General features: G+C 40.7%; 1 protein-coding gene across 1 annotated transcript in view; it reads left to right on the top strand.

Moving 5' to 3' along the window:
* Window positions 1–26572, top strand: part of LOC138762473 (voltage-gated inwardly rectifying potassium channel KCNH7-like) — a 192670-nt gene that overhangs the window by 98519 nt on the left and 67579 nt on the right. The window contains exon 6 of the mRNA XM_069936229.1: window positions 17055–17480. Within this exon, the coding sequence (XP_069792330.1) occupies window positions 17055–17480 (426 nt within the window). The remainder of the gene's footprint in view (window positions 1–17054; window positions 17481–26572) is intronic.

Consider the following 26572-nt stretch of genomic DNA (forward strand, 5'->3'; position numbering starts at 1 on the left):
TATTGATGCAATCACTCCTTTTCCTGGTCTATGTTAAACAGGAGTCAACTTTTTTTTCCATTCATGTCAAACAACTCAATCTTGGGTTGATTGGTTTTTTTTTTCCTCAACTTGGTGAGGCCAATTACTTAACTCTATCCTAAATAACTTCAACTGACTCAGCATTATCTAAAGATCAACCTTCCAACTCTGTTGGACAATAGGGAATAGGATATTTATCCATTTGATTTCCAGGGGAAGCCTATCTTAATTTTTGTTTCATTGGAGTATTTCTCATTAAGCTGCAGAATCAAAGAAAACTGAGTTTCCAAAGAGTATGATTTCAGAAACTTGCCAGGTGGTGTCATTGAGAGGGGCCAGTAGAACGCGTTTACAAGGATGAGTTTGTAGAATGGACTTTTGCACTTCTTTTGAATATTTTTCTAATCTGCTATTATCTATTGGTTTCATTATTATATTTATGCTCTTCATTTATTTGGTTGGTTTAATTGCTCTTTAAAAAATATAATGAAGTTGGATGGTTGTCATTTTGATAGTTAGGATTCTCCAGCTCAGATGCTAATAGAAAAGTTATCTTTGGACTTAACTCATCATATCTCTTTAGGGATGGCACAGCAATGGTTAGCACAACTCTATAAAAGCAACAGCGACCCGAGTTCAAATCCAGCACTGCCTGTCAAGACTTTTTATGTTCTCCCCATATCTGCATGGGTTTACTTCCAGTTTGAACCCACTCTTCAAAATGTATGGGCATTGTAGGTTAACTGAGGCATTTGGGCAGTAAGCACTCATGAGCTGGAAAGGCCTGCTAAAAATTAAATTCTTAGTAATAATAAAGCAGAAAATACAACTTAATCTTATTAGAACATTAGTTTATTAACATCTCTTTAATGAAGAAATTTGGATTTAGGTCCGTCTCTATCCTGATTTGCATGCTTTGCCATTAAACAACACAAAGCTATTATAGCCTATCGCCAAAAGATGTAATAAGAAAAGGCCAGGAAGAAAAGATAAATCAGTAAGTTATGATTAAGTGGTTTGACTTCATGTCTCTAATTAGGGCTAGTTTGTATTGTCCTGGTTCAACAGCTGCAACAAATCTTTAAATTTCATATACTTGCAGTGTAATTTCGTCCCCCCTCCCCTCCAAATATCAATGTATATTTTCTTTTTCCAAGTGAAATTGACCATTAGCACGCAATTCGATTCAGGGATTATGCTTTAGGACTATAGTTAAGAGTGAAAACAATCTCTTTTCTAGCGACATCATCTGAACGAGTAGTCAGGATGTGATATTCTTCCCTTCCTTAGGATACTTCCATTTTGCTGCACCAACTGTTGTAAAGAGCATGGAGTTGTCTGTAAGAAGTTTGTATGTTCTCCCTGTGTCTGCGTGGGTTTTCTCCATGGGCTCTGGTTTCCTCCTGCCCTTCAAAAACATACTAGGGTTTAGGTTAAATGTGCTGTAAATTGGGTGGCAAGGACTTGGAGGGTTGAAATGGTCTGTTTCAGTGCTGCATGTCTACATTTTTTAAATTCATTTTTTAAATTGATACCATTATGATAAGGTTGTCAAGAGGTGTCTTAAATACTCTCCGAGCAGTTGACAATCTTACCAACTCTCTTTTCCATTTTGTTGGAAACAACTGGACTGAGCTCAGGAATTTGTCAGGATGGAATTCCTTCTGCATTTCCTCCATTAAAATGTTTTCTGGTACTATTTGATTGATAAGGGAAAAAAAAACCTTACATTTGTATGCGATAGGCTATTAGAATGTTATAAATAATACATTTAAATACTTTTAAAATGTAGTTTTGTGAGCACTGCTGTGTGAATAATTCTAAAGCCAAGTCCACAGACTGTACAACAGGCTTTAATTAGCTTAAGCTTGTACACACCAGGTCAGTATACTGCTGGCTCCACGTGTCTGACTGTCCCTGAAGGGGTTGACTCGCATCTTTATACGGGCCGGTGATTGACAGCCGGAAAGTGGAGCCAGCCTCTCAATGTCAGAGGCATTGGACTCCACCTTGAATGAGGTGGTCTTGTCCACAGCGTACATCATGGCATTGGCAATGTCCTGTTTGATGCAGGCGAAAGCTGCTTGAGCCTCCATGAGGAGGGGAAAGGTGGTGGCTTGGCCCAGTGGGCGGACCTTGTCTGAGAAGCGGGGGACCCATTGGGAGTAGTAAGGAGCCTTAGGCACCTGCGGATGCCCTTGAGCGCGCGGGGAAGGGGCCTTTCCATTGGGGGTACATGCGTACGGGATCAGGATCGATGACACCATGTTCCACGATGCACCCCAGGATGGCGAGGCGGGTGGTACTGAGCACGCACTTCTCCCTGCTATAGATGAGGTTCAGTGCCTCTGCCATCCAGAGAAATCCATCAAGGATGGCATCGTGGTCCTGCTGGTAATGGCCACAGATGGTGACATTGTCCAGGTACGGGAAAGTCACTCTTAGATCGTGCTGGTCTACCATGCAGTCCATCTCCCACTAAAACATTGAGACCCATTTGTAACCCCAAACGGGACCCAGCGGAACTGGTAGAGGCGTCCATCTGCCTCAAAGGCAGTGTAAGTTTTATCCCAGGTATGGATGGGGAGCTGATGGTAGGCCAACTTTAGGACAATCATGGAGAAAGCCCTGTACTAGACTATCTCATTGACCATGTTGGCGATGTGGGGCCGTGGGTAAATGTCCGGTTGATGATCTGACTATAGTGAATGACTATCCTCGGTTTGCTGCTCTTTTTTATGACAAGGACCTGGGCTCTCCAGGGGCTAGTGGTGGGCTCTATAACTCCTTCCACCAGAAACAGTTTCATTTAGGCCTTGATAAAGATCCTCTCAGCCGCACAGTAGTGCCTGCTCTTGGCCACCATAGGCTTACAGTCTGGCGTCTGAAGAGGGATGGAGGGGGTATCTGTAGGGTGGAGAGCCCACAGGTGGACTGGGAGCAGTTGCTGGACTTTGTGCTGTGGATGTTGAGTGGGGGGAGTGCACTACCGAAGGCAAGGGTGAGATCTTGGAGGTGGCACTGGAACTTAAGTCCCAGATAACCGGGGCACAGAGCTTGGGCATGACCAGGAGCCTGAACCCTTGGTATGTTCCCCCCTCCCACTGTCAAGTTCACTGAACAGCACCCCAGTGCTGTCATGGAGTGGTCCTGGGACATGAAAACAATAGTGAACTTCATTGGGTATACTTTGAGTTTCAGCGTATGGAACACATTCGGGTGCACAAAGCTCTCAGTACTACTGCTATCAAACGGACCTCTTATTGCCTTCCAGTTGACAGCAATGTCCATCATCAAACACCAGAGTCAATGGGGAATGTCCTCCATTAGCGTCGTGGATTCTAGGACCGACTCGGTATCCAAATCGCTGCTCCTTGACGTTATGGCAAGTAGTGACCAATGGGTGCCTTTAGAAGTGAGTGGTGCGGCGTGTTGACCATGTCATCTGGCCAGCGAGTTGAAGTGGTTCAGGGTTGGCTGGTCCATGATGGTGTTGCACATGGCATCGGCGTGGTCAAACATCTTGGCCGGAAGTGATATCATTGGTGCGGGCAGAAGTGGCAGGCAGAGAATGATGCTGCCCAGCATTCACATGTGGGGGAATCCAGAGAGTGGGAAGGGGCTCCTGGTTGGTTGCAAAAGGTTGCAGCACTCCCAGTGGGTTTGGAGAGGCACACTTTAGCGAAATGGCCTTTCTTGCTGCATTGGGAGCAATGTGAGTTCCTCGCAGAGCAGTTCTTTGGGGAGTGCCTGTCCAACCCACACTGGGACCCTCAGTACTTACAGCGGCAGACTGCATTAGCAGCTGCGATCATCTCTTCAATGTGGGGCCTCTCAGCAACTGATGACATTGGTGTCAGCCAGGCCAGAGGTTGGGGGAGGCGAACATCAAAGATCTCTACATGGTGAGTTGCAGCTTCTAGGGAGCAGGCCACCTCCATGATCCTGGTAAGGGAGGCATTATTCTCCTCCAACAGTCTCTGTCGAGTCACCCTTGAATGCAGCACTCGCATGCGGGCATCTCGGATAAGTTGCTCCACCTCCCCAGAAGTCACCTCAGCTTTGATCGTGCTAAGCATCTGCCGTCTCACCTGGCTGCTGTACCCTGATGCTGAGCAGGTACTGGGCTTAGAGTATGTTCATCAGGGGCCAGTACATGCTTTCCAGGATGGCCATTGCTGGTTTGAAATCCATGCAATCTCAGATCACCTTGAAAGCATGCTGACCCAGTTTCATGTGAAGTACCATGAGTTTTTCTGGTTAGTGTTGATGACCTCAGCCTGTGTGTGTATGATCGCCTTGATCGCATGCTTCCAGATCTCAAAGTATGCTGGAGCTTCCGGATGTTGAAGGTCGATAACCAGCCTCTTGAGGGTGAGGAACTTCTCCATGGTCCTTTTCATGTTAAGCTAATTAAATTGTGAGCGTTGCTGTGAAAATAGTTCTGATGCAAAGTCCACAGACTGTACAACAGGCTTTAATTAGCTGAAACTTGTACACACCAGGTCTCAGTAGCTTGCTGGATCTACATGTCTGACTGTCCCAAAGGGGCCAGCTCAAGTCTATAGATGAGCTGGTGATTGACAGCCAGCAGGTGGTGCCAGCCTCCCAGGTTGCCTACCTGCAGGTACAGTGGTTGCCTGCCCCCTGCAGTAGGCTTGTAGGAGGGCGGCCAGTGTAGTGGTTGTATTACCACAAGCTTATGTTGTAATATAGTGAGCAAGGCATAACACTTGCACACAACAGCTCCCCCTGACAACAATGTGATAAAGCCCAAAAAATGTTTTTTTTAAGCAGTTTGAATTGAGGTATAACTGTTGCAGAAGTCATTAACAATAATTCCTCATTTGTTCTTTAAAACAGTCACAACATGTTTTACGTCCACCTGCAAGGCAGCACCTCCAACAGTCCAGCATTCTTGCAGTACTGCACCCATTGTCAACATGAGTTTCTTGGCAAGAGAGAGTTATTAACTAGGACAAATTCTGATAGTCATGTATTTAAGCAAGCAGCACTGGTTTAGGTTTTTGCCAGCTCAAAAGATTAGAAAGCAGATTGAGGATTCTCAGGCTTCCATTTTTACATTTTAAAAAAAATTTGCTTTGATTGAATAAGATGGGTTTAGTTACAGCGTGCTAGCTGAGAGGCAGCTTCAATTACATTCAAATTATCTTAGAAACTATATTTTTGGTCCCTTGTCAGAACGGATCAGAGAGGTGCATGTGGAGGAAATGTGTAGAGCAGGAGTAGCCAACCTTTTAATTTTTAATCTTTAATTTAGACATACTGCACGGTAACAGGCCATTTCAGCCTTTGTGTCCGTGGTGCCCAATTAACCTTCCCTCCTTGTACATACACGTGGCCTGAAATGGCCTGTTACTGTACTGTATGACTAAATTAAAGATTAAAAATTAAAAGGTTGGCTACCCCTGGTGTAGAGTGAAGGCATTTCAGTTTAAATCATGTGGTAAACTACTGTTATACAGTGATTGGCTATTGCCAGTTGGACACACCTCCCAAGACTGATCCTACCCATAGCCCCTTTGCATGCTCCCCATTCACCCTGCCATGATCAGTTGATGAGGTTGGTTGCTGCTCCAGTCTATACTCAATAAAAGCCGACCAGTTTCACAACTTCAGCCTTTTGTGGTAATCAGATCAAAAACTAAGTTTACTGGTCCAGTTCATCCACAAACTAGTCCAAGGTTTGTCTCCTGGGATTCTCACTGGTACACCTGATTTTTTGGGAAGTAGGAGTCCCAACAATTTCAAGTGTTATCTACCACTCCATGAGGGAATGTAACCTGTGAGTGGCAAATAGCCCCTGATGGTGCAAACTGAGGCCCTGTCCACAGAGTGGCATGTTGACCTAACAGCTCCTGCTATCAGACCTTTTGCCAAAATATGTTTAAGCTTTTTCTTAATTAAAACATTGAAATAATAATGCATTCCAAATGACTTGGGTCATGAGTGATGCAGGAACAATTGTGGATATAAAGCTGGGAAGCCAGGCATGATGTGTGCTGCAAGATTCAAACCACCCCTGGTGTAGGCGAAGAAAAAAAGGCAGGTCAGATGCACTCATGCTTGGCTTCCAGTCCATTTTGCCCATCTCTACACCTGTGAGCTTTTGTGAAAGTCCAGAACATACTGACATGTAAATTGCAGCCAGCCAGTATTTCTCTACAAAAGCACCAGCGAGCAAAAAGCGCATCCTGACGCATCCTTACACAACTTAATTATGTGTTGTTCTCAGATGCTTTAATAATTACCATTAGACTGATAACAACCATAACATGTGATGAATGCCATTCCACTGAGACTAGAAATCATCTGACAATTTAAAATGATTTAGACTTCTGGCCCACGAGCCTGTGCCACACATTTACCCCAATTAACCTACAACCCCTGTACATTTTTGGAGTGTTCAGAGAGGAAACCCACACAGATGTGGGGAGAACATACACATTCCTTACAGGCAGATTCAAACACAGGTCACTGGTTCTGTAATAGCATTATGCTATCCACTACATTAACTATGCCACCCTAACTAAAACCCACCCGACTTTCAATAATGTCAACAAAATTTTTCTTTCAGTAACTTTGAGTAATAGATATTATGGAAATGATCTACTGTTTAGGAAAGAGGATGGGGGGGGGGGCTGTGCTATGTTTCAGAATATAATACTTGCATTCAAAAGGAAATTAAGTTTCAAAAAATGTAATATATATGGGTAAAAACTGCTGACAGAGAACTAGTTCAATATATATATATATTTCGCCTTAGGGCTTTTTGTGTTCAGAGTAGGTTCAACCGGTTCAAAGAGAATCAAGGCTGAACATGGACTATGAACAAATAGACAGTACACTAAGAAATGAGGGTTTAACTTCTTCAGGACCCACAATATTGCAAGAAATGAGGGTTTAACTCTGGTTCTCAACCTTTTTCTTTCCACTCACATACCACTTATGCTATAAGTGCTCTATGATTAGGAAGAGATTACTTAAGGAGGTATGTGGGTGGAAATAAAAAGTTTGAAAACCACTGTTTTAATCATACCTCATTGACTCTTTATGTGCATGGTTTCATAACTCCAAAGGAAATGGGCCAATGACAATTTTTCTCAAGCAAAATATTTCAGTAACAATTGGGTCTACAGCAGTGTTTCTCAACCTTCCTTTCCCACTCGCATACCACCTTAAGCAATCCCTTTCTAATCACATAGCATCAATGGCATAGGGATGACTTAAAGTGGGATATGAGTGGAAAGAAAAAGGTTGAGGACCACTGGTTTAACTTCTTCAGCACCTACCAGCCACAAGCACAGTTTACCACTAAATTAACATGATCTCCAGTGTTACCCAGAACAGGTCCATAACAGTCAGCCTTCCGGAGATGCCCATAGAGTTCAGAAATATTCATAACTAACAATAACATACACAGCAATAATACACAAATAACCTCAGATCAGATACAAATAAATCACTGTTAAACATTCTCAACTGGGAACAGAAGGGTTAAATACATGGTACCCACTAACTCCTCTATCTCTAGCAGGCACAGCTCATAATAAACAGTAAATTAATTACATTTAACAAGTATATACATATAAACCTGATTTCCAGTATCAACTACAGCTCAGAATTTAGAATGGGCCCATTGCAGTCAGCCCTCTAGATCTGTCTGGATCTCTGCGATGGTCAGAAGGCAACAGCAAACAGAGAGAGAGTGCAGAGACTTTTGCAATGCAGAGCCCATCGACGTGACCTGCAAAGACCAATCATGCGTTGCTTCACCCGTCCATACTACTAGTATGGACAATCTGTGTGTGTGGCGGTTATCTTACTGCACTAGTAAATAAATGACCAAGCCTAATAACCATGTGGCATAGCTACACAAGTTGTGCAGTTAGTAGAGTTTATGTCACTCATCTCCAGTGGCTTGACCTCCAATACCATCTGTGTAGAGTTCAAACATTTACCCTGTGATTATGCATGCTTTGCCAGTGTTTTCTCCCATATCTGGTAGGCTTGGTAGATTAATTGACCACTGTAGATACTTCCATCTATGTTGAGTGAGTTCTTGAATCTTAGGGATGTTGATAGGAATGTGGGGATCAGATGCAGAGGAAATGAATGGGGAATGCGATTGAGCTTTGAGCCACCAGAGATTTCAATGCAAATTAAAATCCTAACGTACCAGTGTGAAAATTTTGAATTCAGATTTTCAAAATAAATAAATACTTATTGTAGAAAAAAACCACATTTTGCAATACATAAACATGCTGGAGAACCTCAGCCGTCACACAGCATCCATAGGAAGTAAAGAGAAACCAACACCTGAAACGTTGTCAAGATGTTTCCATTTGTATTTTTATTATATTGTTGTGTGACCTGCTTAGTTTTTCCAGTATGATTGTGCATTGCAGTCATCCCCAGCATCTGCAGACTTTAATGAGAATTTGTTTGTTCAAATAAACCAACTGCCTCTAAGAAATTTGTAGTTCACTCAGACCTCTGAAGCTGCTTTAGCAGGCCATCCAGTTGCACTAAAGATCTACAAAGAATGTGGAGTGGAACGGTTCTAGAAGGCCCACCTTGATATAATGTTTCAAATCTTTAGAATAAATTTTTAAAACCTTTTGCCATAATATTTTCTTTGGCTTCCTATGCTTGTCCTTCATCAAGTCACAGAACAATAATTATACACTGTAAAACCCCTGTTATCTGGAATTCAAGCAACCAGTAGCCTCAAAGAACTAGCAAAAAGAAATGTGAAAAATAAATAGGTTAAAAAGTACAGAAGTTTAAAGTTGACGCACCTCACTGTTAGTTCACCAATTATGCAATACAATCTAGAGTAACTGGAAAATTCACTTGACTAGCATCTACCAATCCCCATAGGTGGCAGATTTTATTGTATATCTTTGCTTCAGGATAATTAAATATTTATTAGTTTTTTTTGTATTTTAATCCAATTTTATAGTATTGTAGGTGCTTTTTTTTAGTTGGTTTTGTAGTTTTTTTTTCTTTGACAAAGGACCTGTTCATCTGTCGCAAGTAAAGCATTTGGTGCATATTAAAGTGTGAGTGTGTGTGTGTGGAAGCACATGGCCATACAGAAACCCACAGTAATTCTTGGAATGAGTCTACATAGGTTGAAGTCTTCTTGCTAGTAATAAACCCCAACTGCTCTGCCCTTGAGAGCAAGTCCAGAGGTATGAATCAGTAGATACAAGGCACAGATAACCAAGAGTATATATAACAATTCAGGTGCAATTAAACCAGTTTAAAGTGTATATATTACATCATTGAGCTCTGGTAGGTTGGTCAATGCATTAGAACATCAGTTTGCATTGATGTCTGGAAAGGTTAATAAAAGAAAGTTATTTTATCCTCAAGTCTCATTTACTGACCTTAGTTATCTGGCCAAAAACCATGCTCAAATTCTGGAATTTTGAAGCTACTGCTTTATTTTTTTCCCTTCCAGTGAATGTGGCTCTCACTAGCAAGGTCAACATTAAATTCACAGCTTTAATTGCACTTAGAAGGAGGAGGTACAATGCTTACACTGAAGTTGATTCCACCATGATATTAAGTGGGTATTCCAGGACTTAGACCAGTAATAATCAAGGAATGGCAATCTATTTTCTCACTGAGATGGCGGAACCTCCCGGTGGTAGCATTCCCATGGAGTTGCAACCTTCAACCATCTGGAAGGTGAAGGTCACAGAGTTAGATAGTTCAGTTGAAGAAGTCTTTCTGAGTTTCTACAAAGCAACTTGTAAATGGTACACAGTGTAGCTACAATGCAATAGTAGGGGAGAAACTGAATGATGAGTAATTTAGCATTATAGGAGCTATCCTCATTCAGGCAAATAGAGAGGATTCCACCATGATACCAATTAATAATCACAGCACTCTGTCCTCTCAACCCTCCCCTTTCCCACCCATCTATCACCAAGTTCCAGCAGCTGACAATCACCTTTACACCCTCCATTTTTGATTCTCCACCCTCTTCCAATTTCGACTCCCAGCCAAGTCCTAGACATAACTATTTCACCTTTTGCTCTCTGCACTGTTGCAGTGCTTGATGGGAGGCACCAGCTCACATAAGGCTGACTCAGTAGACTAATTCAGCTTAACCCTCAGATGCTGTTGAATCTTCAACCAAGGTACCAGCAACCAAATTACTACTGTCAATGTCCAGGAAATTCTAAGCATGTGTTGACAGGCTGTCCAAATTAACATTTCTGAACATTTTCAACTTTTTGGCTTTCCATCACAACTCAGAATAAAAATAACAAAAGCTTTCCATGCCACCACAAATGCTAGATGGAATATTCACTTTTTATTTTCTTTTAGGCCAGCTGTAAAGGCTTTGAATGTTTCAGTGTAGATGTTCTTTTCAAAAGCACAATTTCTTGATCAACAAATCACTCCAAGCAAATTATATTTATCCATTACCAATATCAATCAAATATTATTATTATTACTATTACCCCATATATTTGAATAATTTTAAAGTAATTTATACCATAAAAAGATTTAATTTAATTTCTTCAAAGATATGCTTTAAATGTCTTTTTTTCACTCGACTTGGCAGTGTTTTAAGGTTAAGTTGTTTTTGACACAAATTAAAGCATTTTTGGAGAAAGTATTAAAGGTTAAACCCATTGGATCCAATGTTATTTTTGCTGGGAAATATTAAAAAGGTTAGTTTAAAATTAAGGTCAACCATGTATCAAATTGAATTTTTACAATTGACTTTAGCTGTTTCAAGGAAATGTTTAGCTATAACTTGGAAGTCTGATATGGATTTGTGGATGCTGAAATGGCATAATGAAATGAGAGCTTGTATTCCTCTTGGAAAAAAATAACATAATTTACGTGATAAATACCACTTCTTTTTGAAAATATGTAGCCCATATCTACAATATGGTGGTTTGAAAATTTAGGTTCTCAATAGCTTGTCCTGGTGGTGGTTCTTGGTTTCATGGCGGTTGATTTGAATCTATATATTCACTTGATAATCTCCTTTCTTCTTTCTTTCTTGGGGGTATTTGAGAGGAAGGGGGTGGTTAGGAGAGAGGGAGGGATTAGGTTATACACCGCATGTATTCTCAGGGATTGGGTTATATACCACATGTATTCTCTTTTATAAAAATATAGATAGATAATTCATTATTAATTGAATGTTTTAAAATTTTTAATATTTTTTTTAAATAAATTTATACCTGCAAGAAAAAATTTGATGGTTTCAATTGTTAGCATCAACATCTAGTCCAACAAATTTCACATAAACTTTCACTGTAGAGCTAACCCTGTATGTTATGTCTTTAATCAATATTTAACCTCTACTAATACTCAATTCTGCTTGTATTGCTTTAAACACATTAAAAGTTGGAGGAATCCAGTTGAAAGGCCCTGTGGCAGGATCATTAGCACAGCTGATTAAAAAATCCAACAACACTACAAGATAAAACAAGTAGAGATAAGGTGGCATCAGACAATTATGGTTTTTTTAAACACAGCCGCTGGGTTCCGGGAAATTATTCCCAAATTCCTGGAACGCAGTCTGAGTTAAAAAACATCTCCTGTTCCAAAATTTTATCTGCTGCACCCCTAGACATTATTGCGGACCGCCTGCAGTCTTAGTGAATAGTACATGTACTCACACCTACGTAAGTACCGCGTGTCAGGTACTTACTCTAATCACGTGGCGATGATATCCGTACACAGGTCGTTCTGTGTGAACAGCCACTCCGCAAGGTAAGTGTGAAATTTATGATGGAACAGTAATGCTATTTATATGTTAAAAAAAATTTCTAAAGTTTGAGAAGAAAATCTAGAGGATCCCAATCATTATATGAGAAGGTGAAGGAAAGAACTGCCTTTGGAAATAATGTAACAAGTCACAAGGCAGAACTTGGGTGACTGAAGCTATAACACAAAGGGATTCCCATCTTGAATGTGTATCTTGAAAATTGATCTTCAATGAACTTATAAGGGTCATAACAGTATAGTTCACTAAATATTTACTATTTAGTTTTACTCTACTTCCCATATAAAATGCTTAACACATTCAGACACATAATATCTTAAAATAATGTTAAATAAAAGCAAATATTGCCTTTCTGACTGCCATACCATACAATACTTGGATATTAACACTGTATTCCAATCATGTTAATATCTGATGTGTGTAAGAATGGTACAGTCATTATCGTGGATTGGACAAATCAGGTTGGTCGAGGCAGTCTTGTGGAGGACTTCACCGAATATTTCTGTAATATCTTTCTTGAACGTCATGTAACTAGACTTGCAATGAAACATGCTAGTTGAGATCTCTCTTGTGCTATGAGGATTGGTAAAATCTCATTGAGAAAATAGATTGCCATTCCTTCATCATTACTGCTCTAAATCCTGGAATACTCTTGGAAAGAGTGATTACAGTATGATCGAATTTCTCCCTCGTGGGGGTTGCAATAATTCAATCGAAAACCAGTGTGTTATGGATAAATAAGGGAGGCTACAATAGGATGAAGGAGAAGTTGGATAGTGTTGACTTGGAACACTGGTTACATGATGGGATCATTCAGGAAAAATAGAAGACTTACAAAGAGATTTTCACAGTGCAAAATTGCTCAGTAAGACTATCACGATTACCTCATCTACACCTCTTCACACCATGTCCCCTGTAATGATTCTATTCCTTTACCTCCATCGGCTCTGCTCCCAGGCTGAGATCTTCCTTTAAATAAAACTGCTCCTCAGCAAAGGTGTGTTCCAGTTAAGAGCAAGGAGAGTATGGCATAGCCAAACAAATAAAGGAAGGGAACAAAATAAAAGTTCATGTGTACAAAGTCGCCAAGCCCAGTAGGAAACTGGATGATTGGGAAAACTTTAAAATGCAAATGAACCACTAATCAACCAATAAAGAAAGGTAAGATAGATTATGAAAATAAATGCACAAATTATAAAGATAGAAAGTAAAAGTTTTACAATCATATAAAGCAGAAAATGGTGGCCCGAGTGAATGATGAGAAGAGGCGATTAATATTGGGTAATTCAGGAAAGGCAAGGTTTTCAGCGATTATTTTGTGTCCCTCTTCTTGGTAGAGGACACATCTAACATGGTAAAGAGAGGTTATGGGTATGATGGGAGAGTTGGGTTGGTCATGTGGGGTGTGGAGGGGTTGAGGGGTACGATGGAGGAGGTGAGGTGTGGCGGGGTCAAATCGGATTGAGGTGTGATGCCGTGCTAAGGATCAGATCCCAAAAGAACAGGAAGCTAAAAGCAGCAACAGAGATAAAAAGCAGAAAAGATTAGAGGCTTAATAACTCTTTTCCCCTGCTCACCCCCCCCCCCCCACAAGGATGACATCCATCCACCTCTGCACATTAAATGGAGGGAATGGGATGACCTTATCGAAATGGTAGGTCTGTAACATTCATGCAGAACAGGGTAGTGGAAACCATGATGAGTAACAGTTGTGTGATGATATTTAAGAAGTTAGTAAACAAACTAAAACAGAGATGCTGGAGATCAAAAATAGAAACAGTTCTTAAATGAATCCAGTGCATAGGCCGTAGAGCAGTACAGAAACAGGCTCTCAACCCTCCATGTCTGTGATAACCATGACAATCTAAACTAATCTTATCTGCCTGCATACGGCCCCTAGCCCTGTATTCTCTGCCCATTAATGTCTCTGTTAAAATCCCTCTTAAGAAATGCTATCATATCTGTTACCACCACATCCCCCAGCAGACTGTTCCAGGCACCAAATCTATACAAAAAAACCCATCTCACACATGTTCCTTAATTCTTCCCTCTCTCGCCATAAGCCACTTTAAACAGTTGTGATTTCCACATTGGGAAAAAAAGACTGTCTATCCATGCCTCTCACAATTTTATAAACTTCTATCAGTTTAGGTTTGTCCAGCCAATCCTTATATCTAAAACTTTCTCCAAATCCTTCACATGTATGAAATAAGAAAGTTAACTATATATTGTTGAACTTCTACTGATTATATTTTTGCTTTATATTATTGGCTAATTCATGTCAAAGATGATTAATGATTTGTTCAGTTTCATCAACATAAGGGTGAATATTAGGGGTAAGTGGAGGCCACTCGGCTCATCAAGTCTGGCCTACCATTCGAAACAATCATAGCTAATCTGCTGCCTTTTCCCTATAGCCTTAATTCCCTGATCTTTCAGATATCTCCAATAAACTAAACTTCTAGGGTGAAGAATTCCTGAGAGACACCACTCTTTGCAGGGAGTTTCTACTCAATTTAGCTTTAAATAATCACCCCTTTATCTTGTAATTATATTCCCCTCGTTCAAATTTCAAATGCAAATGGAAACATTTTGGCATCTTTTCCATAATTTCTCCTCAAGACTGTGTATTTTGATAAGATCATCTTTTAAACTCCTAAGTATATAAACCTAATTTCTTTAGTGCTTGTTTTAGGACAACCCTTTTCTCCCTAATGGATCTAATGGCTGCCTCCATAGATTCAGTACAAATGATTGGGAAAAACAGTGGATGAAATGCACACAATTAGCGATTAACCAAATCTAGCAATAATCTGCATTGACATATTGTCACCCAATGATGTTAACTCAGCCAAGGGTGTAGGTAGAATCAGGTGATTCTAGTGAATCTAGAATGTTTCTCGAAACATAGTTATGAAGCCAAACAAACTTTATGGAGAAGGAACAGACACAGGAAGTCTGATAGCAACAACTTGGGAGATGAGTGTAGGTATTTTTAATTCACAGAAATATATGACATCAGTTACTTTACATAAAGTCTGGATGACATTTTACATTGCTTCTCTTTTTTTGAAAAGCTGTAAATATCAAAGTAGCTATACTGCCACCTAGAGGAAATTAGTGTTATTGTTCACTTATTCCCAAACCAATGTTCAAAGTCCTTTAGTGCAGATTTGTGGCGAAATGTTGCTAGATCCCTGCATCATCTTTGAGATTTACCCAAATAACTGATAATAACCTAGGAATTATTGCGCAACCACGGAAATCCTCAAGTTCGGATCTGCTTTTCTCATGAGTTTCAGATCATGTAATTGAACGCCAAAGTTGGGAACCTGAAGTTGAAGCCACACTTTAACACTTGTACTGAAGCATTTACTCAAACAATCTGAGCCATATAAAGCCTCCATTCGGGTGCAAGGAATTTCAGATAAATCCAAATTAATTTATTTTTTTTAACCTTTTCTGTTTCAGTCACCTTTAACTTCTTTTTGGTTTTAGTAATTTGTATAGTCGAATTAAGTTGAGGGATGTTTAGAGTCTTTATAACTGTCAAAATTACTCAAACATTCAAAGATTTAAATACTAGAAAACCCAGGGGCTAAACTTTGCTAGCTTTGGAATTTTTTTCAGATAGATTACTGATGGTGCTTATTCTGTCTTCCAACCCTACCGTGTCAGCATTACAGTGAGAAAATACATCACCATGTCAGGTCACATGTTAAAGGATTAAGCAGTGTTGAGATGGTAACATATGCCACTAAAATGCACAAGGTCTATGTAGAATGAATACACAACAAACCACATTGCAATCTCCAGCCAAATAAAATGCATTTTTTGTGTGTAGACAGGGAAGGTCATATTAACTGGTACAAATCTTCTTTGTGATTTTTTTAAAGTATATTAATGAATGTGGTTAGCTTCCCAGTAAATTCATCTGCTTAGGTATCTATACTGGATATTTGTTTAAGACTTATTAAAATGCTATTCATCACCGATGAACATTTTAGGACCTTCTTCATTTATTACTGTCACACCATGTGTGTCCAGCTGCAGGTTCAACTACTGCCAAAGCAAACAGGAATAAATCACAGAAATGAGGGAACAGACTAGGAAAGGAAATGGTTTCTTTCCAAATGTTCCCAGCACTTTACTTACTGAAATGACAAGCTAAAATATCCCCTCAACTCTTCAACAGCGTTAGCAATCTTTCTCCAGCTTTGTTGGCAAAGTGGCACCTGGGACAGTTGATGACTTTGAGTGAGAATCATTTTTTTGGTGAAAATCTACAACAAAAGCAAATAGATGGAGGTGATTTACAGATCGGCCATGATCTGAATGGATTGCAGAACAGGGTTGAGGGACTGAAACCCACACTTACATGGGTTTATGATTCCAAACAAACAGGAAGAAAACTACTTTATAAATGATAGATAAACATATTATCTGGTCAGAGTTACATGAGATTACATCAGCTATGTTGTAACAAAACAGACTACTGTAACATTCGCGCTACAGAGCGACTAATGAGACCGGCAGTCAACAGGTTTGTTCCAAAACTTGCTGCTTTATTGTTTGCTCCCTGAGCATTTTAAAGGTGCTCCTTGTTCCTGCTGCTGGGAACCGGAAGTTCACTGACTCGCAGCTAATCGTACTTTGAGCATGCAGGCCCTTTCCTTGAGGTGAAGGGGAAGATGCCCAGCAGCATCTTGGTGTAGGCTGTTCCGACCACGCGTGCGTTACAATCGGAGCTGGTTTGCCTGAACACCAAACGCTTTGGTTGCCACACTATCAATGTTTATTTTATTGATCACAAGCCTCCTCTTGCCTTTCCTCATCTGAATATAAATTCATTCCCTTTTGCCTGATGGGTTGTCTAACATACTTATAGATATTTCTTGACGCAACCACTCCTTGTGATTGCAAATTGCACATTTTCACCTCACTTTGGATAAAGAAGATTCTTCTGAATTCTGTATTGGATTATTTTGAGTCTTATTCTGAAAAAGCTTAAATTGTACTCCTCCCTTCAAATGGAAATATTGTCTCTGTCAAAACCCCACTTAATTTTAAAGATTTCATTTAAATCCCTTTAGTTTATAGAGAAAAGAGGGTTACACTTTTTTGATCAATTCTTATCAATTATACAACAGAAGTCAATAAAAGAACAGTGCACCTTGACCCAAGTCTAAAAGAATTAAAATAAATAAATTACTGCATTCTAATTTCTGTCCATATCTACGTTCCACAGGTTCTATCTCTTGGAGCTGATGTTCTGCCAGAGTACAAGCTTCAGACTCCTCGCATCCATAAGCTCACTATCCTGCACTATAGTCCTTTCAAGGCTGTCTGGGACTGGCTCATCCTGCTCCTGGTAATCTACACAGCTATCTTCACTCCCTACTCTGCAGCCTTTCTACTGAATGACAGGGAGGAGCAGAAGAGAAGAGAGTGTGGATACTCCTGCAGCCCATTGAACGTTGTGGATTTAATAGTGGATATTATGTTCATTATTGATATTCTAATAAACTTCAGAACAACTTACGTGAATCAAAATGAAGAGGTGGTTAGCCATCCAGCAAAAATTGCCATTCACTATTTCAAAGGCTGGTTCCTTATTGACATGGTTGCAGCTATACCATTTGACCTTCTGATTTTTGGATCAGGATCTGATGAGGTAAGTCATAAAAAGTAATGTAATTTTTATTGATTTGGAAATCCAAAGGAACAATCAAATGCATTGTGATTTAGAGATTAAGTTAATTTTGTTTAAGGTATATTTACCTTATTATGCAGTCAAATATCTTAATTCACTACTCACTGTGACCTGAAATTAAATAAATATCATTGATCTTTGGTGACAGGAGTACTTGTTTGATATCTGCAGATTGGTTACATTATCCCTCATGTGCTAGAGGTAAATTGGTATATATTATTCAAGTTAATTTATATCATAATCTGGTGGAACTTCTTCATATAAAACAGGATGTCAAATTTGAGCTAGGTAGGCTTAATTCAGTTGAATCCTCAATGTGTTTGGACTGAATAAAGCAAAAGTATTCACGACATGATCACAAGTTGTTTGAGATGTGCTAGCAGCCATGAATAACTCTCTGGGTTGAATGATCCTGACTGATTTGGAGCTGCATTGTTTTTCTCCATCCCTCCACTTTCTTAACTGGAGATGTACTTTGCAGATGATTCAGTTTGTTTTTACTCTTGAATCCATATTGTTGATACCACCGGTCCAGCTTCTACATATGGTGCACTCGAGATTCAGTGATGGTAGAGGTCAGCACAAATGCTGTTATCCTATTATACCTTGTTGGCAGGACAGGTTGAGAAAGCAGTCTAAAAAGCATTATAAATTAAAGCATAGAGCAAGGAAGTCACAGTAAAATAGTGGTACAACCACCACTGCAGAAATTTGCACATTTCCGAGCGTCACACTTTCAGAAAGATTGGAAAGGATTGGAGAGGTTGCAACAGAGAAATACCAGGAATGAGGAACTTTCTAACTATTTATGGAGTGAAAATATGGAGCTGTTTTCTTTGGAGCAAACAAGATTGAGAGGGGGTTTAATAGTGATGTTGGGAGATGTGAAACAGAGTTGCTAGGAATATATTATCAGAGAACATAGAATGAAGGTGGCCAACAAAGAGCCAAAAGCAATCAGAGGGAAATTGTTTTTGCACAGAAAATAGTAAGGAGGTGAAATCTGCTATGTTTGATAGTGGAGCTAGATTCAATCACGACGTTCAGAAAGGAACAGGATGAGTGCTTGATTAAATTTTTCTGATGGTTGCAAGGAGACTGACATAACTGTAATTGGTTAATTGATGGGGTTAACCTTGCTATTGGGGATATGAAATACCTGGACGATATTTTTCCAATGTTGCACAGGCTCCAGTCGTTTTGATGAAATGTGGCGAGTAGCTCTGGTGCACAATTATTAGGATTTTTCAGTCTCACGTTGTCTAGAGGACATGGACACACTTTATTGTCCCTTGGAGTGAACTAAGCTTCTAAGTATTGTCAGACTAAAGGAGAATAAAATACTTCACATCATTTTGACTGAAGGTATTTGCAGGTATTGCAATCACACCTATTGATTCCTGCCACTTGAGTTAGCCTTGCCCATGACAAGTTCTCCATTCTGAAGGAGTTGCTTTGCAATGTTCACCAATTGATTTGCTATAGTTGCCATCAAAGTTAAACCTACACAGTAGCGACCTCACAAAATGGAGATTCAGTGGTTTATGATGTTGTTCCAGAATCAATGATATAACTTTTAAATGTTTTAAACTAAATGTGCAACAACACCCTAGCCATTCAAAGGATGTTCTCATGACCAAACAACATGGTGTTCAAAAACACCTTGGGAACTCTGGCACATGAAGCTCTGCTGTTTGATCATTGTCAAGATGGAAGGAAACAAAGCAATATTAAAAGAGATTATGCTGATATGTTATGTTAATATGCCATTCATACATGCACTGAGTGAAATCTGGTATTTCTAAGCATGCCATATTTATTTTATTCTTTCAATAGGCAAATTCAAACTGACAAATACTAATAAGTGAGAATGGGGTGTTAGAGGCTGTATTTATGTCTCAAATAGAATGCCACCTGTATGCCATTTTAAGGACTTTCAATGAAGTGGCCATTTTGAAGTGCAGAGTGCATGTGATGTGAGTAGAGTCATTGAATTTTACAGCATAGACACAGGGCCCTCCAGCCCAACATCCATGCTGCCCAAGCTCAGCCCATTTGCTTGCATTCGGCTTCTAAACCTTCCCATCCATGTACTTGCCTAAGTGTCTTTTAGACATTACAATTATACCTACTGCTACAATTGTATTGTCTCTGGCAGCTCATTCCATACACCCATCACCCTCTGTGGGGAAAAATCCCCCCTCCTATTCAGATTAAATCTTTCCCCTTTCTCCTTAATTCGATGCCCTCTAGTTTTCGACCCCCTTTCTCTTGGAGAAAATACTCTGACCATTTATTGATGTGCCTCATGATTTCATAAACCTCTGTGAGGACCTCCCCTTGGCTTCTTAAACTACATGGTGAAAAATTCCAGCCTACCCAGCCTCTCCTTATTACTCAATTCCACCAATCCATGTAACATTTGTGTGAATCTTTACTGCACCCTTTACAACTTGGTAATATCTTTCCTATAGCTGGGTGACCAGAACTGCACACAATACTCCAATTATTACCATACCAATATCTTGCGCAATTGTAGCATCATGTCCCACCTACTATATTCAATCCACTGACCAACAGAGGCAAGCGTGCCAAATGCCTTCTATCTCTGTCACTACCTGCATGGAATGATGTACCCCACTAAATCTGTGTTCCACCACACTCTGCCAGACCCCACCATTTTCTGTGCAAGTCCTGCCCTGGTTTAACCTACCAAAGTTCAACACTTGCACTTGTCTGTATTCAATTCAATCTACCATTCCTTGGGCCACTTTACCATATAACTAACCGTAACCATATAACTGTTTTAGCGTGGAAACAGGCCATGTCGGCCCTTCAAGTCCACGCTGGTTCACTTGAACAACTCCTCTATAGTTAATTAACTTTGGATGATTTGGATACTTAACTCTCCAGTCCTACAGTAAAATGAGAATGGCATCATGGCTGGGTTGATTTGAAATCTCCAGTAGAGGGAGGTATTTTTCTGTTGATTTATCATAAAGATATTCATAAATCACAATTGGTATATCCATCAAACAATACCAAAATTTATCACATTTCTTCCAAATGAACGAGCTATGCCTTGAAAGACTACTGGCATTTTCTAAATTTCCTTTAATACTTGACCTTATTTTAAGATAACCTTAGACTAGATTTCCACATTTTAGATACACCAACTAATTTAGAGAATACAGAGATGGCACATTTACCATTCCTGATATAGGTACTCTAGGTCAGCCATTTTCAACCTTTTTTTGACTATGGTCCCCTTAGGATTCTACTCAAAGTTTATGGGATCCCTTCCTTGTGAGGCAGTGAGGTTTATTTGGTTTCTTCCATGTTTGTCTCCTACTGACAATGTAAAAAAATTTCAGTCCATGGCCCATCTTCAAGATCTCAAGTATTGAAATCTCAAGATTGTAATCTCATGTATCCTTCATTGTCTACTATACTGCCAACTTTTGTGTCATCTGCAAACTTACTAATGATACTATCTATCACCCAAGTTGTTAATACTGATAACAAACAACAGTTGGCCCAACACTATCCTCTCTGGCACGCCACTGATCACAGACCTCCGTTCTGAACAACAACTCTCCACTACCACTCTCTAATTCCTATGATCAAGACAAATCTGCATTCATTTGACCAGCTCACCCCGAATCCCTTGCAATTTGACCTTCTGAATCAGCCTACTATGCAGGAGCTTGTCAAAGGGTTCATTGAAGTCAATGATGGCTGTTCTACCATCATCTATCTTCTTGGTCATCTCTCAAAAAACTCAGTCAAATTCGTGAGACACGATTTCCCATGAACAAAGCCATGATGATTATTCCTATTTAATCCTTGACTTTCCAAATGCTTGTAGGTCCTGTCTCTCAGAATCCCCTGCAGTAACTTACAGTAACATGAATAGAATTTGTAATCATTTTCTCAATTAATAGAGTTAGATTTTTCCATGTGATAGTCACTCACCCGATTCTGGTATTCTCATTCTTATTCTGGGAAATTGTTTATGCCCTGTTCATATCTTTAAGGTATTTCTCTGCCTCCTCTTTGCACTGAGAGTTGTATCTGACATGTCCTTGAATTGAGAGGACAATGGGCTGGACAAAAGCTGTTTACATACATATCTCCTGAAGATCCATTTTGCACCCGAGTTTTTGTGTACTCATCTGACATTTCTGAACAAAAGTGTACTAGGCTCTATATAGAAATCAAAATGAAATAGGAAACCACAATATTAAACATTTACCAAATGCTGTTAGGATTTTAGCCACAGACCCTTTGTGTGCAGTTATTTCTATATTTAGAACATTCATGAAGATTTTGAACTGCTATTAGATATTTGTGTAGCTTTCTGAGGGACGCAATAAGAAAAGATGGTTTTCCTATTGGTGTCAGTTCAACTGCAGGCTGGTCATGTGGCTGAAATCTTTTCATTCCCAACTACACAAGAGAATTGAATACCAGCACACAATAGTTTGAACCAGCATTCAGTGCTTTGACAGTCATTTCTGCTTTGACGGTCATTTCTGCTTCGAAAGGGCAGCAATGCAAGATTAATATTACTTGCTGAGAGAAATAAATGGATGTTTATTTTGATCAATATATGTCAAAACCCCCAGCAGCTTTCACTTACTTATCAATAAACTTTTGTTAAAGCACTAAAAAATATGACATTTTATCTACTGTTTGTAAAAATGAAGATAAATGGAATGTTTTTTCTGTGAAAATCAGGGGTTAGTCTTTTGAAACATTGATGCTAATAGAATTAATGTTCAACTTTCGAAGCACACATGGATCAGCTATAATCGCTCAGTCAATACCTGGAGTCTAGACAATGCTGTGAATGAGGAGATTTTCAAAACAAGCCATGAGCCGAGAAAAGCTTGGGCTACGTTCTTGAGGCTGAAAGGCACGCGTAGGAATTCAAAGAGCCCAAAGGGGTGTTGAGAGCCACCTTGAGGATGTCATCTGGATGGACTGGAATTGGGTGGCAGTCATGTACTAGGTCAATCTCGTTAAATGCCTTGGCACCATCCAGGTTTGCTGTGAAGTCCTGGATGTGAGGGACAGGGGAACAGTCAGCTGTTGTTACCTCATTAAGACAGTGGTAGCCCCAACAGGGTCTCTAGCCCCCAGATGTTTTGGAGACTATGTAAAGTGGAGATGCCCACAGAATGTCTGAGCGGTGAACTAGGGTTCCATCCTGCAGAACTCTCCTTTGGCCAGTTAGATGAAACTTGTTGGGGGGGCAGCCTGCATGTGCGTGCATGGAGAGGTGATATGATGGTGGGGATATGGAGCTGCACCTCATGCCATTGTGAACTGGAGAGTGATGATGTCCAGAAAATCAGCTAGGATGCTGACATACTTGTTGTCAAAGAAGGTCACTGAGCCGAGGTGGGGTGCAGTCAATTCGGCATTGAAGACATTGTCTTTTCAAGTCAACCAGCAGGGAGTGCTACTGGAGGAAGTCGGCGCCCAGCAGCAGGTTGTGAGATATCAGCAATGGTAAAGGTCCACTTGAAATGGCAGGATTTGAGGTTGACCTGGATCATCCTAATGCTGCCGCTGTTGGCAGCGGTCAGGGAAGGCCCCTTCTTTCCAAAATGTGTGTCAATGCTTGAAGGGGGGAACACACTGACCTTCACTCCCATGTTAACAAGAAAATTCCACCCCAAATGACCATCCCAGATGTAGATGAGTCAATCATTTATGGCCAGCCACAATTGCCACTACCGATAGCCGGATGAACTGCTTCCCAGATCCATGCAGGATGGTCGGTATCGGCGGGCCGTGGAGCCCCATCTTTGGTGGTAGTAGCACCACTTGTCCTTACTGGTGCTGTTCATGGCTGACGTCACTGCTACCCTTTCTGTGGAGGCTGTCAGTATCACCTGGCGAGGCACAGCCACCAGCAGGTTGATGGTTGCTTCCCCCTGCTGTTTGGCCTGCCAGCCATCAGGGATCGGTGAGATCGTCATCCGAGAGGAGCAGGCAGATGTCCTCATGCATCTGCTTGAGGAAAATCTGTTCCAAGAGGAGGCAGGTCCTATTTCCATCCATCAGGACAAGCACTTCAGTTCATGAGGTGGACAGTTTGAGGTCACCTAGGTCATCCATATGCAGCAGTTTTGCTGCCCTGTCGGAGTGGGGGAGACCGAATGTATGCTCGAGCAGCATTTTGATCCATTTGTACTTGTTGTCCGTTGGTGGTTGGTGAATGTCATCGATGAGGTGCCCAGCAGTTTCCTGGTCTAACGCACTGACGTCAGCTGTTATCTTGCAGTTGTGATGTCCAGAAGGTGGACAGTTTGAGTGAAACTGCATTCTGTAGATCTGAATTGTCTCCTTCCAGCATCTTGCAATCCAAAAGAGGCCGTTTTGGATTGTCGGGGTCACCACTGTAGTTGGTTGTGAGTTGTACAAACACTAACTTTAATTGTTTAACAATTCGGTCCAAACATTAGGTAGAATAATTCAACAGTCCAGTCTAGATGCGAGCCGACCTGCCGATTCAGAGAGAGGAAAAGAAACTGCCCAGCCTCGTGCTGTCAGTCCGCTGCCTCAACCCTATCACGTGAAACTGTGAACTTCTAAATGACGGTCTGAGAACTACGTGGTGCGATCCACCACAAGATCTTAATATTAATTTGGCCCTATCTCCTTTTACTGTCTTCTTTGAAATATGTGGGCCCAATGGATCTGATATTGAATTCTTCACAATCCCATGTACAGAGGTAGGATTTGCCTCCCTGATTGCCAGAAGGTCCCTACTAATGAAATGGAAAGATGCTGTCCCTCCTACTCACTCTAAATGGCTGTCTGTTATCTTTAGAATAAAATTAGATGCTCCACTACTGTAATGAATATAAATGTTATTTCGTTTATGGGGTTCTTAATTATTTCCCAAATTTGTAAGCCTAACTAATTTTTGATTCTTGATCTGATGGTTATTTTTTTTTATTATCAGATGGTGGACTATGTATTTTGCCAATAGCCTTTGTAGAAAAGAATAGCTAGTTTCTTTATTTTTCTATTTGCATGTTTTTTTTAATGTAACGTAGATTTTGTCATTGCTGTTATTAGTCTCATATAAATTTGATTATTTTTCTGTTCATGTAACATTGGCTAAATGAAATTAATAGAAATATTGAAAAAGAAACTGTAGGATGGAGATCAAGAAGCTGGTTGCGTGATGTCAGAACAGCAATCTTGCTCTCAACATCAGCAAGACCAAGGAATTTATTGTGGACTTTGGGAAGAGGAAGCAGATGGAGCCCACACTTGTCTTCATTGACAGGACAACAAAGTAGAGAGACAGGAGCCTACATATCAGAGGGCCTCTCCTGGAGCTAGATCATTGAAACAACTGTGAAGAAGGCAGGCCAATGCCTCTATTTTCTGAGGAGATTTGGCACGTTGTTGCCTAGTCTATAAACTTGCACTTGTTGGCTAATCAATAGGAAAGAATAAGTCATGATATGGGATGGAGATCGAAAACTTGGTTATGTGGTGACAGAACTGAGTATCTACTTATTTTTTAACCTTATTCATTTAATAATGAGAATTACTATGAGAGAATGAAGTTTTCATTATAACCAGGTAGATTGTGAAGGGAGGACCTACTATACCAGGTGAAACATGAATGTTTGCAGGCACTGTGATTGTAGTATAAAAACACTTTTTCCTACTGTACCAAGGGTGGCCAACCCACGGTTCACAAGCCACATGCAACTCTTTGTACGGCTCCCAGCAATATGTTGGCTAAGACAGGAACCGTACAAGCCACTGTCCCCAATGATGGTGTTAGTGGGTGTGGCTTGTGATTGTACGCCAACTGTCCATGTTCAGGATGTCAGCTCAGATGATGGGCTCGAATGGGAGGGTGGCTGGGGCCTAGGCATCAGGAGCTCTGGTGTGTGAGCGGGCAGCTGGGGACTAGGCAAGAGTTCGCTGTCAGGGAGAACTCTCACCTAGGCCCTGGCCACCCACCCATCCAAGCTCCCAATACCCCAGCCACCTTCCCATTCGAGCTCTGAATGCCCTGGCCACAGACTCTTGCCTAGGCCCCGGCTTCCCAACGATCCAAGCTCCTGATGCCCCGGCCACCCTCCCATCCGAGCTCCAAATGCCCCGGCCCGTGGACTCTCACTTAGGCCTCAGCTGCCCACCCATTCAATCTCCTGATGTGGATTTACCACCAAATTCTGGCCACCCGCATGCCCATCTGAACTCCCGACACCCCAAATGATGCAGGTATTTATCCAGTCAAAAGTTCTTTCTTTGGCTTGGCTTCGCGGACGAAGATTTATGGAGGGGGTAAAAGTCCACGTCAGCTGCAGGCTCGTTTGGCTGACAAGTCCGATGAGGGACAGGCAGACACGGTTGCAGCGGCTGCAGGGGAAAAATGGTTGGTTGGGGTTGGGTGTTGGGTTTTTCCTCCTTTGCCTTTTGTCAGTGAGGTGGGCTCTGCGGTCTTCTTCAAAGGAGGTTGCTGCCCGCCAAACTGTGAGGCGCCAAGATGCACGGTTTGAGGCGATATCAGCCCACTGGCGGTGGTCAATGTGGCAGGCACCAAGAGATTTCTTTAGGCAGTCCTTGTACCTTTTCTTTGGTGCACCTCTGTCACGGTGGCCAGTGGAGAGCTCGCCATATAACACGATCTTGGGAAGGCGATGGTCCTCCATTCTGGAGACGTGACCCACCCAATATGAGGGTAATAGATGACCCTTTAAATTTTACCTTAAAAATTGGTCCAGAAATTTCGACTAATACATGCATATATATGTTATGTGTACTTTCTGATTATTGAAACTAATACAAATTAGTTTTTAAAACTGCATTCATGAATAAATATTATTATGTACATATTTTCTTTATTATTTTTATAACAATGTGCATGTATGAGTAAATATATATATGCTTTTGTTTTAACGTCTTATGCTCTTAAACGCTTGAAGTTTATCATATGTGGCTCTTACATTATGGAAGTTTGGCCACCCCTGTACTACACTGATGAGTATTGAGCAAGGTGCCATAAAAAA

This window comes from Narcine bancroftii, chromosome 4 (assembly GCF_036971445.1).
Source record: "Narcine bancroftii isolate sNarBan1 chromosome 4, sNarBan1.hap1, whole genome shotgun sequence".
Taxonomy (NCBI): Eukaryota; Metazoa; Chordata; class Chondrichthyes; order Torpediniformes; family Narcinidae; genus Narcine; species Narcine bancroftii.